The 12,408-nt window shown below is 44.7% G+C and overlaps 3 protein-coding genes across 3 annotated transcripts; 2 read left to right on the top strand and 1 right to left on the bottom strand.

Annotated features, from left to right (window-relative positions):
- Positions 1-125: 125 nt before the first annotated feature.
- Positions 126-1,258, top strand: LOC121595537. Its single transcript, XM_041919578.1, has 2 exons — positions 126-294; positions 378-1,258. Exons 1-2 carry the CDS (start codon positions 234-236, stop codon positions 1,256-1,258), a joined length of 942 nt encoding a protein of 313 aa, XP_041775512.1. The 5' UTR covers positions 126-233.
- A 2,361-nt stretch (positions 1,259-3,619) lies between these two features.
- LOC121597273 (ESX-1 secretion-associated protein EspI-like) lies at positions 3,620-4,265 on the top strand. The gene is made up of 2 exons (XM_041922911.1): positions 3,620-3,743; positions 3,838-4,265. The coding sequence occupies exons 1-2, from the start codon at positions 3,683-3,685 to the stop codon at positions 4,215-4,217; spliced, it is 441 nt and encodes a 146-aa protein (XP_041778845.1). The 5' UTR covers positions 3,620-3,682; the 3' UTR covers positions 4,218-4,265.
- A 1,673-nt stretch (positions 4,266-5,938) lies between these two features.
- LOC121596743 (WD repeat and FYVE domain-containing protein 2) lies at positions 5,939-9,480 on the bottom strand. Its single transcript, XM_041921943.1, has 5 exons — positions 8,528-9,480; positions 7,872-8,219; positions 7,544-7,783; positions 7,123-7,461; positions 5,939-7,034 (listed from the first exon to the last, which is right to left on the bottom strand). Exons 1-5 carry the CDS (start codon positions 8,686-8,688, stop codon positions 6,896-6,898), a joined length of 1,227 nt encoding a protein of 408 aa, XP_041777877.1. The 5' UTR covers positions 8,689-9,480; the 3' UTR covers positions 5,939-6,895.
- Between the last annotated feature and the right edge of the window lie 2,928 nt (positions 9,481-12,408).

Raw genomic sequence — 12,408 nt, 5'->3', positions numbered from 1 at the left:
CTCTTACCTCTTGGCTCTGAAATGCTGCCCTTGAATTTAGCTTTTTACCTCAAAGAACCTGTGGGTAATGGTATTTGTAATGTCCCATAAATTAACCACAAAGTGGTTCTAACGATTTCAAATTTTGTTATAAAAATGCTTTGTTTGCTTCAGTGCCCTAGGCAGTCGTTCCCTATCTTGCTGGTGGACGGGATGTTCGTTTAGGCACACAAAAGTCCAGAAAAGACCTTAAAATGATGTTCTCTTCAATCACGCTTTTGTGCGCTGGATGTTTGCTGGCAGTGGTCAATGCAGGTGAGGTGGAACTTATAGCATTAATTAAAATATAGAGTTCTTTTACTTATACATCTACCTCTCTCTCGGTCTTCCATGAACAGGAAAGCTTGTCTACTACAGTAATCAATCGCCACCAAAGCCTCTTCAAGATACAGCTCCAACCGCCAACTATTGGCCAAACTATGATGTTCTACCGATCGAAGAATATGATGTAGGTCCCTACCCTTCTGCATGGTACCCACTGCCCTGGCAACCGGTCCCGCTTGCGCCATTGGAAGTTGCGCCACTTCCTACCCAAACGAACAGCGTCGTTGCGGTTGAGTCACGGCAAATTGAGTCAACGACGACACCGGCTGCCCAACACGATCCCGATGAAGCTGCTACTGTCCCGGAAGGAAGACATCTGCACCACAAGCATAAAAAACACCACAAGCATCACAAACATCAAACCGCTTCGGTCACGTATATCGAGCCGGAGGAATTCCACAACGCCAATGTTGGGCAGCTGAGGATGACAATCCTACAGATCGAGCACAAGCTGCAAGAGCTGAAGCTGCAACTGTTTGGCAGCAGGACATTGGCCTTCGAGGATGACGATCGCGATGAGGAAGAGGTGAACAATTCTAACCTTCAAATCGGCGAGGATGTCAAAAGGTTGGAGGAGAACAAACAATCCATTGATGACCAAACGGAAGTAACAACCTTGACATCGATCCTTGAGGAGGATCATGATTTGGGGAAAATACTGCTGGACGATAACACACCGGCAGCGGAGCTTGAGGTCGAACATAGGGAAATGGATGCCGGTCCGTTCGATAAGGGCAGAAGCTTGACGGAAAATGTGCAAATGTGGTTCGAAGGGTTGGATCTGGGTAAGATTGCGGCGCTACCGCTGCAGGAGTCGGAAGAGCGTAAGCATGATGAAGACGAAGTGGATGTTCTGGATGCGATCGATGTAAGGGGAGCAGTTTTAAATAAATAACTTTAAGCTTATTAAACTTGTTTTGTTTGCACAATTATTAGATATATTTTTTGTTGATTTCGTCTTCTTTTGGTAGGTTCTAAGGTTGGTTTGATTTGGAGCGTTTTTTATTGATAAAAGCCGGTTGTTCTACTGCCGCCAGTCATGCAGGACTCGCCGTTCATGTAAATAGATTGATCCAAGACCAAAGCGCAGGAAGATCAGTGAAAGAAGATGCTAAGAAGAAGTGCTCATTTTGGGTCATAAAATGGTTATTAATTATTAAAGGGGCGATCCCGTGGTACAGTCGTCAACTCGAACGACTCAATAACATGCCCGTCATGGGTTCAAACCCAGAATGGACCGTCCCCCCTTAGCAAGGATTGACTATCCGGGTACGTGGTAATGAATAAAGTCTCGAAAGTCCGTACAGGCCGGCATGTCCGCGTAGGACGTTACGCCAAATAGAAGAATAAGAATTATTAAAGGGATAGATTTTGAATAAGTCTTTTGGAACTGCCTGAAGTCCTAAAAAAATATAACAAATATATCCAAATGATCTATAAATCGTTTTTATAAGTCTCTATGAATTATTTTATAAGTTGTTACCAATTTAAAAATTTACATTTTATGGATCAAACGAAAGGCAGTCCCTATAGACAAATTTAATTTTCAATCAATGATCACCTCTCTCAATCACTTTCATCGTCATGCTTAGGTACATAATTCATACAACAGAGAAAATATAATAAAATTCATTTAAAGCCTTTGTTTCATTCTGATATAGCATTTGCCAGTGGTGGAAATATTAATTTATAAAAAATAATCAATAATGCGGGCTAATTTTCAGGCAGAAAATATTCTAACATATTTATTTCATATACAGTGGCTCACACAATTGATGATACACCCGACTCCTTCGCAGTCATTTGCAAGATTAACGCAATCAATGATAACCCCACAAATCTTTCATAAAGAATCATACGATTGGGACAAATAAAGCAATACAGAATACCGCTCGAGAAAGTTATTTTACAGTTCAAATACACAAATTAATGTCTATAGTTTGATCATTTCTTAGGAATACAAAAGCAAAAGCAACCAAAATGAATGACAATAAAATTGATTTAAATGGTAGACTAGCCTTTCTATTTACTTTACTTTTTAGGATTTACTTAGTTTATGTTATTCTAAATTGTGTCGACAAGTTGCCTTTGTCCACCAAATATTCGTTCGTAGAAATGTGGCCAGAATTTATGGCTTCGGATAAACATCGGACCTTTCATACCCATTTTTTTAATTTTTTTATTAAATAATATTATATTATTCGAGGACGGCGGCCCTTACTGCTCGTGAACAGTGAACCTTAAATTTTGCTCTTTTGCTCATTTAAACCTTGATGTACCACCAATTGTTGAACTACTAATTATGATCATTTTGCCCATTTTGGCCAGAATATAACAGACAAAGTATGATAATCTTCTATTTGAAAAAAAAAACATTCTTTTAGTAGAAAGATTGCATATCTAGCGAAGGGCATCAACATTTTAAGCTTTGCATTGCAACTAGACAGCATACTTGCATATGACAAAGAAAGCAAATGAATAGCGAGTGGCCTAACAATTTATTAAGTACTGTATTGATTTATCGTTTCCTACGTACACAAATGCAATATATTTGCTATGTTTTGTTTTTAGTGCATTTTATTAACTTGCTGGAAAATCAGGAACAGCAACCTTCAAGAAACCACATATAAGTGGACTAATAAGGCGAAGGGAGTATTTAGGAATGGATTTAAAGGGGCTTGAACCAAAAGATAGAATAACATAGATGTTCTGCAAGATTGTTATTTAGTAAGGGATTTATTTTGGTGGCCAAATAAAACAAAATTTGACAACAAGAACCACACACATAAATTCCAAAATTTGTGAAGAATTTTGTTTTATTGTCTACCGGTTTATCAGTCAATGTTGTTTAGCCGTGTTTTGATTAATGATACAAATTATATAAAAAAGCAAATCAGTTATATTAAATCTATTTGTATAATTTGAGCCACAAAATATGTCTACCAATAGTAAAATATTATTTTACTCCTAACGATCTACTGCCGCTCTTGATACAGACACATTCCAACAATCAGGTACCGGTGGGCGATATAGAATTAGTTCGCGGGCCAGAAATATTCCAGATAGATCGGAAGACAAGGATAGCGATCAGCAAACACGCATTTACCTGTGCGATACCCAAGTCGAAAAATTGCTTCCGAGGTAAAAAAAAATACTGGTAAAGCTAATGGTTTCAACATCTTTCCTCCCCTACCTGTCTCTCCAAATTTTCTGTATAAATATGAACACAACCGAACCGAGTTATGTCAGTCTAGTGTCACCGTTCACACAAAAAAGTTGGATATCGAAACGAGCAGCGCCCAAAACAAACTGCGAAACGATGAAGACCTTGTACTTTGCAATCATTCTAATGGGACGCTGCATGTCTCTGATCAGTGCTGGTAAGTTAACGGGAGCAAAGGAATTGCCATTTTGAGAGTTTTCTTTAAAATAATATTCATTAATTTATTTAATTTTTCTTCTTCTCATCTCCAGGATCATACCACTACAACAATCATTTAGTGCCAGCAGGACCTCCGCCGCCACCACCGCCACCACCACAATACCTTCCAAACTATGATGTGCTACCAACTGAGGAGTACGTCCAGCCAGTCAAGTATCACTCCTGGGGCCACGGACCGGCATGGACACCGATCACCAGCTTCCCCTGGCCCGGTCCGGAGCACGAACCGCACTATCCTCCGCATTACCATGCCGGCTCGGCTACACCGTGTCCGCACAAGATGAAGAAGTACACCACGACACCGAAAACAACCACCACCACGACGACCACAACCACGCATCGTCCGGTGGAAACGAAGAAGCCGCATCTGCTGCTGGAGAAGCTGGCAGTCACTCATCATAAGACGAAATAATGATGAATGTATCTGTAAACTGCACCTGGGACGAACAATAAAACAATTTTTCTTCAACAACAATTAAAGCTTTTTTGTGGATCTTAAGTAAGGGTTGGTTAACTATGGGTCGATACGATACGATACGAGCTTTGAATTGTACCTACTGTATCGTTTTCATCACCTTGAGCTGGTCTGGTATGTCTTGGGTAAAAAACAGCCTTCTTTTACCCGTAATATCGTACTCATATAATAAAACTAAAGAGAAGCTTCATAGCACTCATCAGTCTATAAAGAGGCTTTCAAGCTTCAAGCGTCAAGCGAACAACGTCGCCGTAACTTCCCACCAACGACAAGATGAATATCGCTATTTTAGCAATTACTGGTCTGGTGACACTTTACACATCACCAGTTTGTGCTGGTAAATGAGATAATTGCTACATAAATTACCTGTTTATAACCTTTACAATTTCTAACTCCAGGAAAGCTCCCATACTTCAACAACCAGCATGCATCCTCACCGGTTGGAATTGTGACGCACCATAAGCAATGGACCTCACACAGCAGCCATTCGTCATTTGGCCATAAGGTGTACTCAAAAGGTGGCAATTACAACAAGTGGCAAAAGGGACCTATTTATGGTAAATTTTCGTCCTATCACCACGCAACAGTACCCTCATCGTTTGAGATTGAAACTAAAGCCTACGATCATCCATCGTCGATCAAACACTCGCTTCCTGCTACCCCATCTGTATCGGCAGAACCAAACAACGATTTGTTGGAACTGCCTCAACATAAAACATCCGCACAGGAAGGCGATTACCCTCTCTCGGTTTTAATTAATCAGCTTGAAGAAAAGCTTCAGCGGGTAAAGCACCAGCTAGCGAAAGATGGCCAACTCCTGCAAACCATCGCAAACCCGCAGGATGGTAAAACCGAACAAACAGCAACTAAATCCGGCGGAAAGCTAGCGCAAGCAGCTACAGATCAGCCGTATTGGATAAAGCTAGATATGGTCGACGGGCGAGGAGAGAAAGAAAGTTTAGTTAAAAGTATTCAAGTATTGCTAGAGCGGTTAAACGAACCCGCTAACACCGAGGACCGCTCAGACGTGCGCTATTTAATCGACATTCGCAGCAGCTTTCACAATAAATAGTAAAGCGTGGACAACAAAGGGAGATCGTGTTGTTCTGCCGAATTGGTTCGAGTGTTTTGTGTTGTTTATTTAGTTGATTAGTTTTTATTATTAAATTTAACAATATATCTCTTCTATTTGCGAATCATTATCATTATTACGATTATAATGTACAGTTTTTTTTTGTTTGCTTTCGATTATTCGCCCCGCTTTCGTACGCTGCAGCTATACCACTTCGCATCCCTTTTCCCGTTCTACTTGTTTTCAATTTCAATTCAGCTTTTTGTTACCATCCTATGAGTCCTTGCGACGAGTCTCTATCGCTCCCAAGCCATCCATGGCCGACGGTGAGTGGCCACAAGTAAGTGTGGACTGTGAGGAGAGGGTGGTTTTGAGTGGTTTTTTTCTTTTCCCCTCAACCCATACCACATTGTCTACACAATACAGGAAACATTAAAAGCACCTGACACTATTTGATACACCTCCTCTCGTTTCATAGTCCTACGCGTGTGTTCTGGTTAGTGTGTGGTTGATTTTGTCCCATCGTTATGTGGTTTGTATGTCGTTTCAATTATGCAAATACCGATGTTTAATTTTGTTTGTTTTGTTTTACTAGAGCTTGGTTTTCTTACATTACTTGCGCACGCACGTACATTCCCCTAACCTATCGGCGCTCGCAAATCCTTCGGTGGTGAAGGAAATCCAGCCCCCCACCAGTTAACACCCTAGCTGCGGTTTTGATTCGTTGGTTTTTGGTCCGTCGCAAAGACGCGTAACGCCTCCCGTACCACCTCTCGCGTCCCTAATGGCTTGGCGTTTACACGGTTCACGCTTTCTTATTAAACAGGACTGCCCCCATTTCCCCGGGGGGTTTTATTTTTTTCTTTATGTTGTTTTTTTTTGTATAATTTACCGAAAAAAGGGAATGAATGGAAGGAAAAAAGGCCCTGGTCAACGTCAAGTTGCTTATTCGATTGCCTCGCGATCTATTTTAAACCTTCATTGTCTCAATCTCAATCTTGTAACCACCGATCGTAACAAAGGAAACCATTTGCAAACGTACCTTTTCTTACTCTCTCTCTCTCTCTTTCTATTTCTGTCTCGCTGCCTTAGCTTAACCTACTTTCTTCAACATAAAGCAACAAAACGGGTTTAACGAAGTATGATAAAGAAATAGAGATATTGCCACTGTAACATTTAAACTCAGAACGAAAAATTACCTCCTTCCTCTTACCCCTCCAAATGAATAAAGGCAATAGGAACCACCGATTAGGCCAATGCCCTTGCACGGAGGGGAAAAAGATAGACTAACATTGGACTACATAACAGTTCTGGGAGGAGAGAGGGGAAGGAAGTTTGGAGGAAAATAGTAATAAATAAATGACGCTCATATTACGTACGCTGCTGTATCGCCGCCGTAAAATGCATCATTTCGGTGCCGCCACTAACGAACCCACTGCGCTGCTAGTGGCGTCTTTTTGCCGTTGTTTTGAATTTTCCGCGGCGAGGTCCTTCGTTAGACGTTACCGGAGCCGCGCGTGTTTTCGCCCGTTAATCGCCACTACTAACCCCAGATCGAGGAGAGGTCCCAAATCTTGATGATGCGGTCCTGCCCGACGGTCAGCAACCTTTTCCGCGGCTCGTCCAAATCCATCCCGACGATACTGTGCTTCGCATCGTGGAACGTGGCCAGCGAGGGTCGTCTAGAGGGATGGGTGGGAAAGCAACAATGGGAACAAAGAATGTAAGACTTTGATTTGCTAGAAAGCACCACAGTCGCACACTACTTACTCTTCGCTCTTCAGCCGCTGGTGGCACTGGTCGCACACGCGCACATCGAACTCGAACCCCATGATCGGGATGTTGATGCGATTCGTCGAGCACTTGTCGCACACCGCCTTGCCACAGTAGCGACAGTGGTGCTGCCGTATGCCGATCTGCTTCTGGTCGATCATGGCGCGCAGATTCCAGAAGAACGCCCGCGTACACAGCTGGCACGTGTCGGATTCGACCCAGTCGGGCGTCACCTTGCGCATCGCGTTCATTTCCCAGAACACAATCACCGAATCCTCGCCGGCCGAGATTAGCTGCTGCGTGTTCGTTGCGTACGACAGGGACGATACTTTGTTGCTGAGACAAAAGAAATAAAAAGTAAATTATTATGATTTTGCTCAAACAAAAAAAGGGAGCCCTCAAATTCTGTTCCACTTACTTATGTCCATGCAGCTCGTAGGTGGTTCCCCGCTTGCCACCGACGTCCCACACGATCACGGATTGGTCCTGGGAGCCACTGAACAGCAGCTGGGGCCCCTCGGCCCAGTACAGCGAGCGTACCGAGCCGGAGTGGCCCTTCATCGTGGTGACCAGCGTGGCACCGGTGCCGCTCAGCTTCAGCATCGTTATTTGCCCGCTGTAATCTCCCACAAACACATACTTTGATAAGGCGTCGTATCTGCGCGCGAAGGAGGGAAATACAACAAAAGAATTGTTAATACAGAGATTTACTGCACGAGCCGATCTCAACAAAAAAGCCAACTTACTGCATCGCAGTACACATCGCTTCGAACGTGTAGCAACCGATCCGCTCGCCCGTTTCGGTGCTGTGGTAGGCGAAGAACTTGTCCTTCCCGACCGACAGGATCCAGCCGGTGTGTTTGGCGAACGTGACGCTGGTGATGCGGGCCTGGTGCGCCAGATACTCCCGGATCGGCGTCAGCCGGTTGCAGTCGTCCGACAGCGTGAACTGCGATATCGTGCCATTCTCCTGCCCGATGAAGAGCGTTCGCGTTTCCGGCGTGTAGCACAGGGACGTGCAGCCCGACGGCATGTACTGACAGATCGAGGGCCAGTACTGGCCCGAGTCGCGCTTCTGCCACACCCGTATCGTTCTAGAAGGAAAGGGAAAAGGAAATGGAGTATAATGCTGCTGCTGCCGCGAGAACGAGAGACAATCGCGCCAATGATGGTGTAAAATCAATGAGCCGGAACAATTTGAGCGGTGGCCTCGCGTTTCCTCCGTTTCCTTTTTTCTCATTCGTACGTTCTCACATTTGCGTCGTGGCACATACGACGCACACACACACACGCACATGGTCCCGGATCGGTACGATCGATTGGGATGGAAACGGACGGCACGGCCACTGCAACGCGACGAGACGAGACGCTTGGGGACAAAATTCAATTATGGGCCACTTACTTGCCATCACAAACACTGATAACGCCGTCCTCGCCCGGAATCAGTACGGCCGCGTTCACGTCATCGTTGCTTCCCTCGAGCTTGCTGAGCAGTTCCGGCTTTTTGGTGGTGCTGAAGCGGTCATTCGCGCTCCGCGGTGCGGGCTTGATTTCGGCCGCCATCCGGACAACCGTGCGCAAAAAGGGAAAAATTCGCAAAAACCCGCCCGACGCCTGCCTGCCTGCGCTACTATTGGGTGGGAGCTGCTACGCAAACAGTTTATGCGCCTGCCGACGAGGGATGTGACAAACACCGCGGGCGGGGGGGACAAAACAAGCCTCTCTTTGTACGCCACCAATTATGATGGGGCGCGCACTTACAGTAGTGGTGGTGGTGGCGTTGGACGATGATGATGATGTTTGGTGGCCCAGTGACGGAATGACGTTCGCGGACAGGGGGCTCTTGTCTTGTTTTTCTTTCTCCTCAAGTTACTTTTTGCTTCCCCTCTTCTCTCTATCGCTCACCGCTAATGATGTTTGCGATTTGGACCAGAACACCGGAAGTGTGCTACCGTGGCGGTCTCGATTGCCTTTTTTAGACCCCCTGTTCACCCCTGTTCACCACGCCGGAATGATGCGGAACCGGACGGGCCAGATGATAACGCGATGGAAAAACAAAAACACACTCGCTCTCACACACAAGTTGCAGCGAGCTCGGTGAACCCGCCCTTCCCGTATACGATGCACGGCACGGATCTAGATGATACCACACAGTACGGTGGTCGTGCAATTGAAGAGAGCAATTTCTTCACAAACACACACACACACGGCAAGTAAAATATGCTTCTTAGCTAGGGATTATGTTGCTTTTTACACACCGTACACTAATTAATTTGCCAGCGAGAAAAGCAACTAGCGCTGATGGTGCTTCTACTTTGCAATTGTGCCTGATAAAAACGACTAGCGACCGTCAAAGTGGCGTTTTTTTTGTTGTGGCCATCTGTCAAAATACGGTGACATTGAGAAATCGACGAAAGCAAAACTCGATGAAACGTTTGAAAAATTCAGCCGTTTTTAACCGTGTGCAAATGTTTGAGAAATAATTTGGAAAAAAAACTAATAGCTAATGTAACTTGAATGAAATGTTTTCAGGAAACTGATATATTATAAACTGCATGGTTTCCAGCTAACAAAACGATCGAAATAAATTGAAATGGATCGATCACCACGTGCACTCGACGACCCGCCAACGTTCATCGGCCGTTGAACACTTGCTCGACAAATAGCTGGTTTGTTCAATGAACATATCACGCAAGTGAATTTTTCCACTGATTTCAATTCTAAATGATAAGATTTATTTTATTTGCTTGTATAGGCAAAGAAAATTGATTACTAGTGTTTGTGCAGTTAATGTGAGGGATATCCAGTCAATGTAGGGCAGGTTATTTCATTGGGGGAGTAGGATTAGTAACACCTCAACGGCTCGGATGCCAACTAGTGGTTCTAGGTGTTGAGAAAATGATGAAAAGTAGGGAAGGAATGGAAATAGATTCTTTTTGCTAGAGGAGCAAAACGAGTTGGTAAACTGATATGCTAATTTAATTGAACGAGCCGTTTTGGGAGTGGGAGTGGAGTCCATCGAACTGAATGACCCAGAACGTCAAATCGTTCTAAACGTTCAAATCGTCCCGGCCCGTTTCGGAATGTTTCTACTAATCTACTAGGATCATAATTTTGAACATCAGTTCGATTGAAGTTCAGATTAAGGAACGAAACGAACCTTCTAGGCAATCTTCAGAAAGAGCATTATTGTTAGCACCAGACGGCAACGGATGGCTCCGAACAACTCCGAACAAAACTCTGGTTTTGATTTAGAAGGGAAATGGAGCTCTATCGTTACTCTATGCTCTAACCACTTTAGGTCACCAGGAGCCTTCCACGAATTCATCAACTTAGCTAATTTTCGATTATTTCGTTCATTCCAACCATGACGATATACCCTGCGGTTCCGTTCCTTCTGATACTTCCACTGTTCCGATTAATCTGAGCGTTTTGAATGTTCCGACCTTTTGCGAATTTTGAACCTAGTTCGGATTATTCCCATTAAGAAACGAAACGAACCTTCTAGTTGCACTCCAGAATAAGTATCGCACTAAAGATCCGCCCAGGTTTGGGTCCATATTACGAATCCAACCCGCATACACTGAGTCCCTGTCAAAACAAGCTTCGTTCAAAGCAGATATCTAATCCTTGATATTCTTACTATGCCAATTAGACAATTATTTATTAATCTAATGAAACCTATTAATTGTTCCGGTTGTTCTTTTAAGCAACACGACCTACTTAAATCGTTCTTTCTGAGTAAAAAGAATATACCGGTTCTAGGATCAACTGGTGGACCCTGCTAATCATGAGAAAATTGACCCCAAAGAAGAGAAATCCTAGTCCGCGGTGTATGACAGTCACGGCGTCGTTTTGACGTTTTAAATTTCACTCACTTTTCTATTATCGTTCCAATGCCCGGCGTACCTTTCCCGGCTCAAACGCATGCATCTGCAACACTTAGCTCCATAAAAAATTAAGTCATCTTTCACAGTGCAGCAAATGTGCCCGTTTAACGGACACCTGTCTCCGAGTCGTGTTTCATCATCATAAATCTCCATAACACCACCGTGCTACCGTGCGTCCGTGCGTGCGTGCGTGCCAACGACCGACCGAATAGGAAACATGTTTTGAAACCACCGCACGACCGTTGAAGGCTGTTTATTAAGCAGCGCTCCTTAGAATGGCAGCTCAGTTCATTCATGTGACATAAACACACACACATTTACAGTGACCCGTCCAGCAAGTGGCAGCATGGAAGATGAACCCCGAACGGCCTGCAAACGGACACCACGCGGTCGCGTTTTTATTGCGCCAAAGTCCTTCCGCTTTACATTGCGCTCGAGCGGGGTCTAGTGAAACCGATCCGATGCGGGAAGTAGAATCATCTCCCGGTGCGTAATAGAGCTAACATACCGCCGGGTTTTTTTTTCGAAACGTTCTCATCACACAACAATCAGCCAATGTGCCCGTGAAAGTGATAGCATTTCGAACATGTTTACTCTACCTTTTCCCACACCATTCTCAAGTGCGACTCAAATGTTGGACGATCCCCGTCGCTTTCACACGCTTTCGAACAGCTTTCAAACACACACACACGCACAGTCACTTCCTGTGACAGAAGCTCTTCAAACTGACGAAAATTAAAAAACTGCAAATCACTGGCTCGCTCTCGGTTTGCTTGGGTAGTTCAAGGTGACTGATACTGGTAGTGAAACCCCACTCGGCTACACTTCCCGAAAGGATAACAGCTCATCAAACAGGGCTCCCGACATCGGCGTAAACACGCCGTCGTCCTCCGCCACCTTATGCTGTGTGACCCTAACCCGACGCCCGTTCCATTGCCAACAGCGCAGAGTGTCAACCATGTGCCCGGGTGTCTAATTAACATTCACTCAAAAATTTATTGAACACCACCTGATATGTGCCTGTCCGTGTCCGTGTGCGTGTGTGCGTTGTTTGTGCAAATTCAACGGCACCGCTCACGTGCGCGCAGCGTACGCACAAGCACGCGCGCAACGCAGCGCCCCATAGTATAGTCACCATGGTAACCCTGTACTTGAGGATCTAATTGACATTAAACGGCACATTTATGGAATCTCGCCATTTCCTTAAAATCATCCTATTAGCTAATGATTATTATCGCCCCTCCGTTACTGTCCCCTTGTCCATGGGCCTAACAGATCCCTGATCCGGAACAGGAACTCCGGATGTTGGGTGTGCTCCTGGGGATGCCTCACACCGGAGTTCCTTTCTATCCGGCCAGCTGCCAATCGCCGCTCGGCCTACGATACTTTCCCA

The sequence above is a fragment of the Anopheles merus genome, chromosome 3R (assembly GCF_017562075.2).
Source record: "Anopheles merus strain MAF chromosome 3R, AmerM5.1, whole genome shotgun sequence".
Classification (NCBI taxonomy): domain Eukaryota; kingdom Metazoa; phylum Arthropoda; class Insecta; order Diptera; family Culicidae; genus Anopheles; species Anopheles merus.
This window is presented reverse-complemented; position numbering and strand designations above follow the sequence as displayed.

Coding starts and splice junctions, on each gene's coding strand:
- LOC121595537 (XM_041919578.1), top strand. CDS start 234: ATGATGTTCTCTTCAATCACGCTTTTGTGCGCTGGATGTTTGCTGGCA. Junction 295..377: donor GCTGGCAGTGGTCAATGCAG/GTGAGGTGGAAC, acceptor TTCCATGAACAG/GAAAGCTTGTCTACTACAGT.
- LOC121597273 (XM_041922911.1), top strand. CDS start 3,683: ATGAAGACCTTGTACTTTGCAATCATTCTAATGGGACGCTGCATGTCT. Junction 3,744..3,837: donor CATGTCTCTGATCAGTGCTG/GTAAGTTAACGG, acceptor TCTCATCTCCAG/GATCATACCACTACAACAAT.
- LOC121596743 (XM_041921943.1), bottom strand. CDS start 8,688: ATGGCGGCCGAAATCAAGCCCGCACCGCGGAGCGCGAATGACCGCTTC. Junction 7,784..7,871: donor GCGATGTGTACTGCGATGCA/GTAAGTTGGCTT, acceptor CTTCGCGCGCAG/ATACGACGCCTTATCAAAGT. Junction 7,035..7,122: donor CAGCGGCTGAAGAGCGAAGA/GTAAGTAGTGTG, acceptor CCATCCCTCTAG/ACGACCCTCGCTGGCCACGT.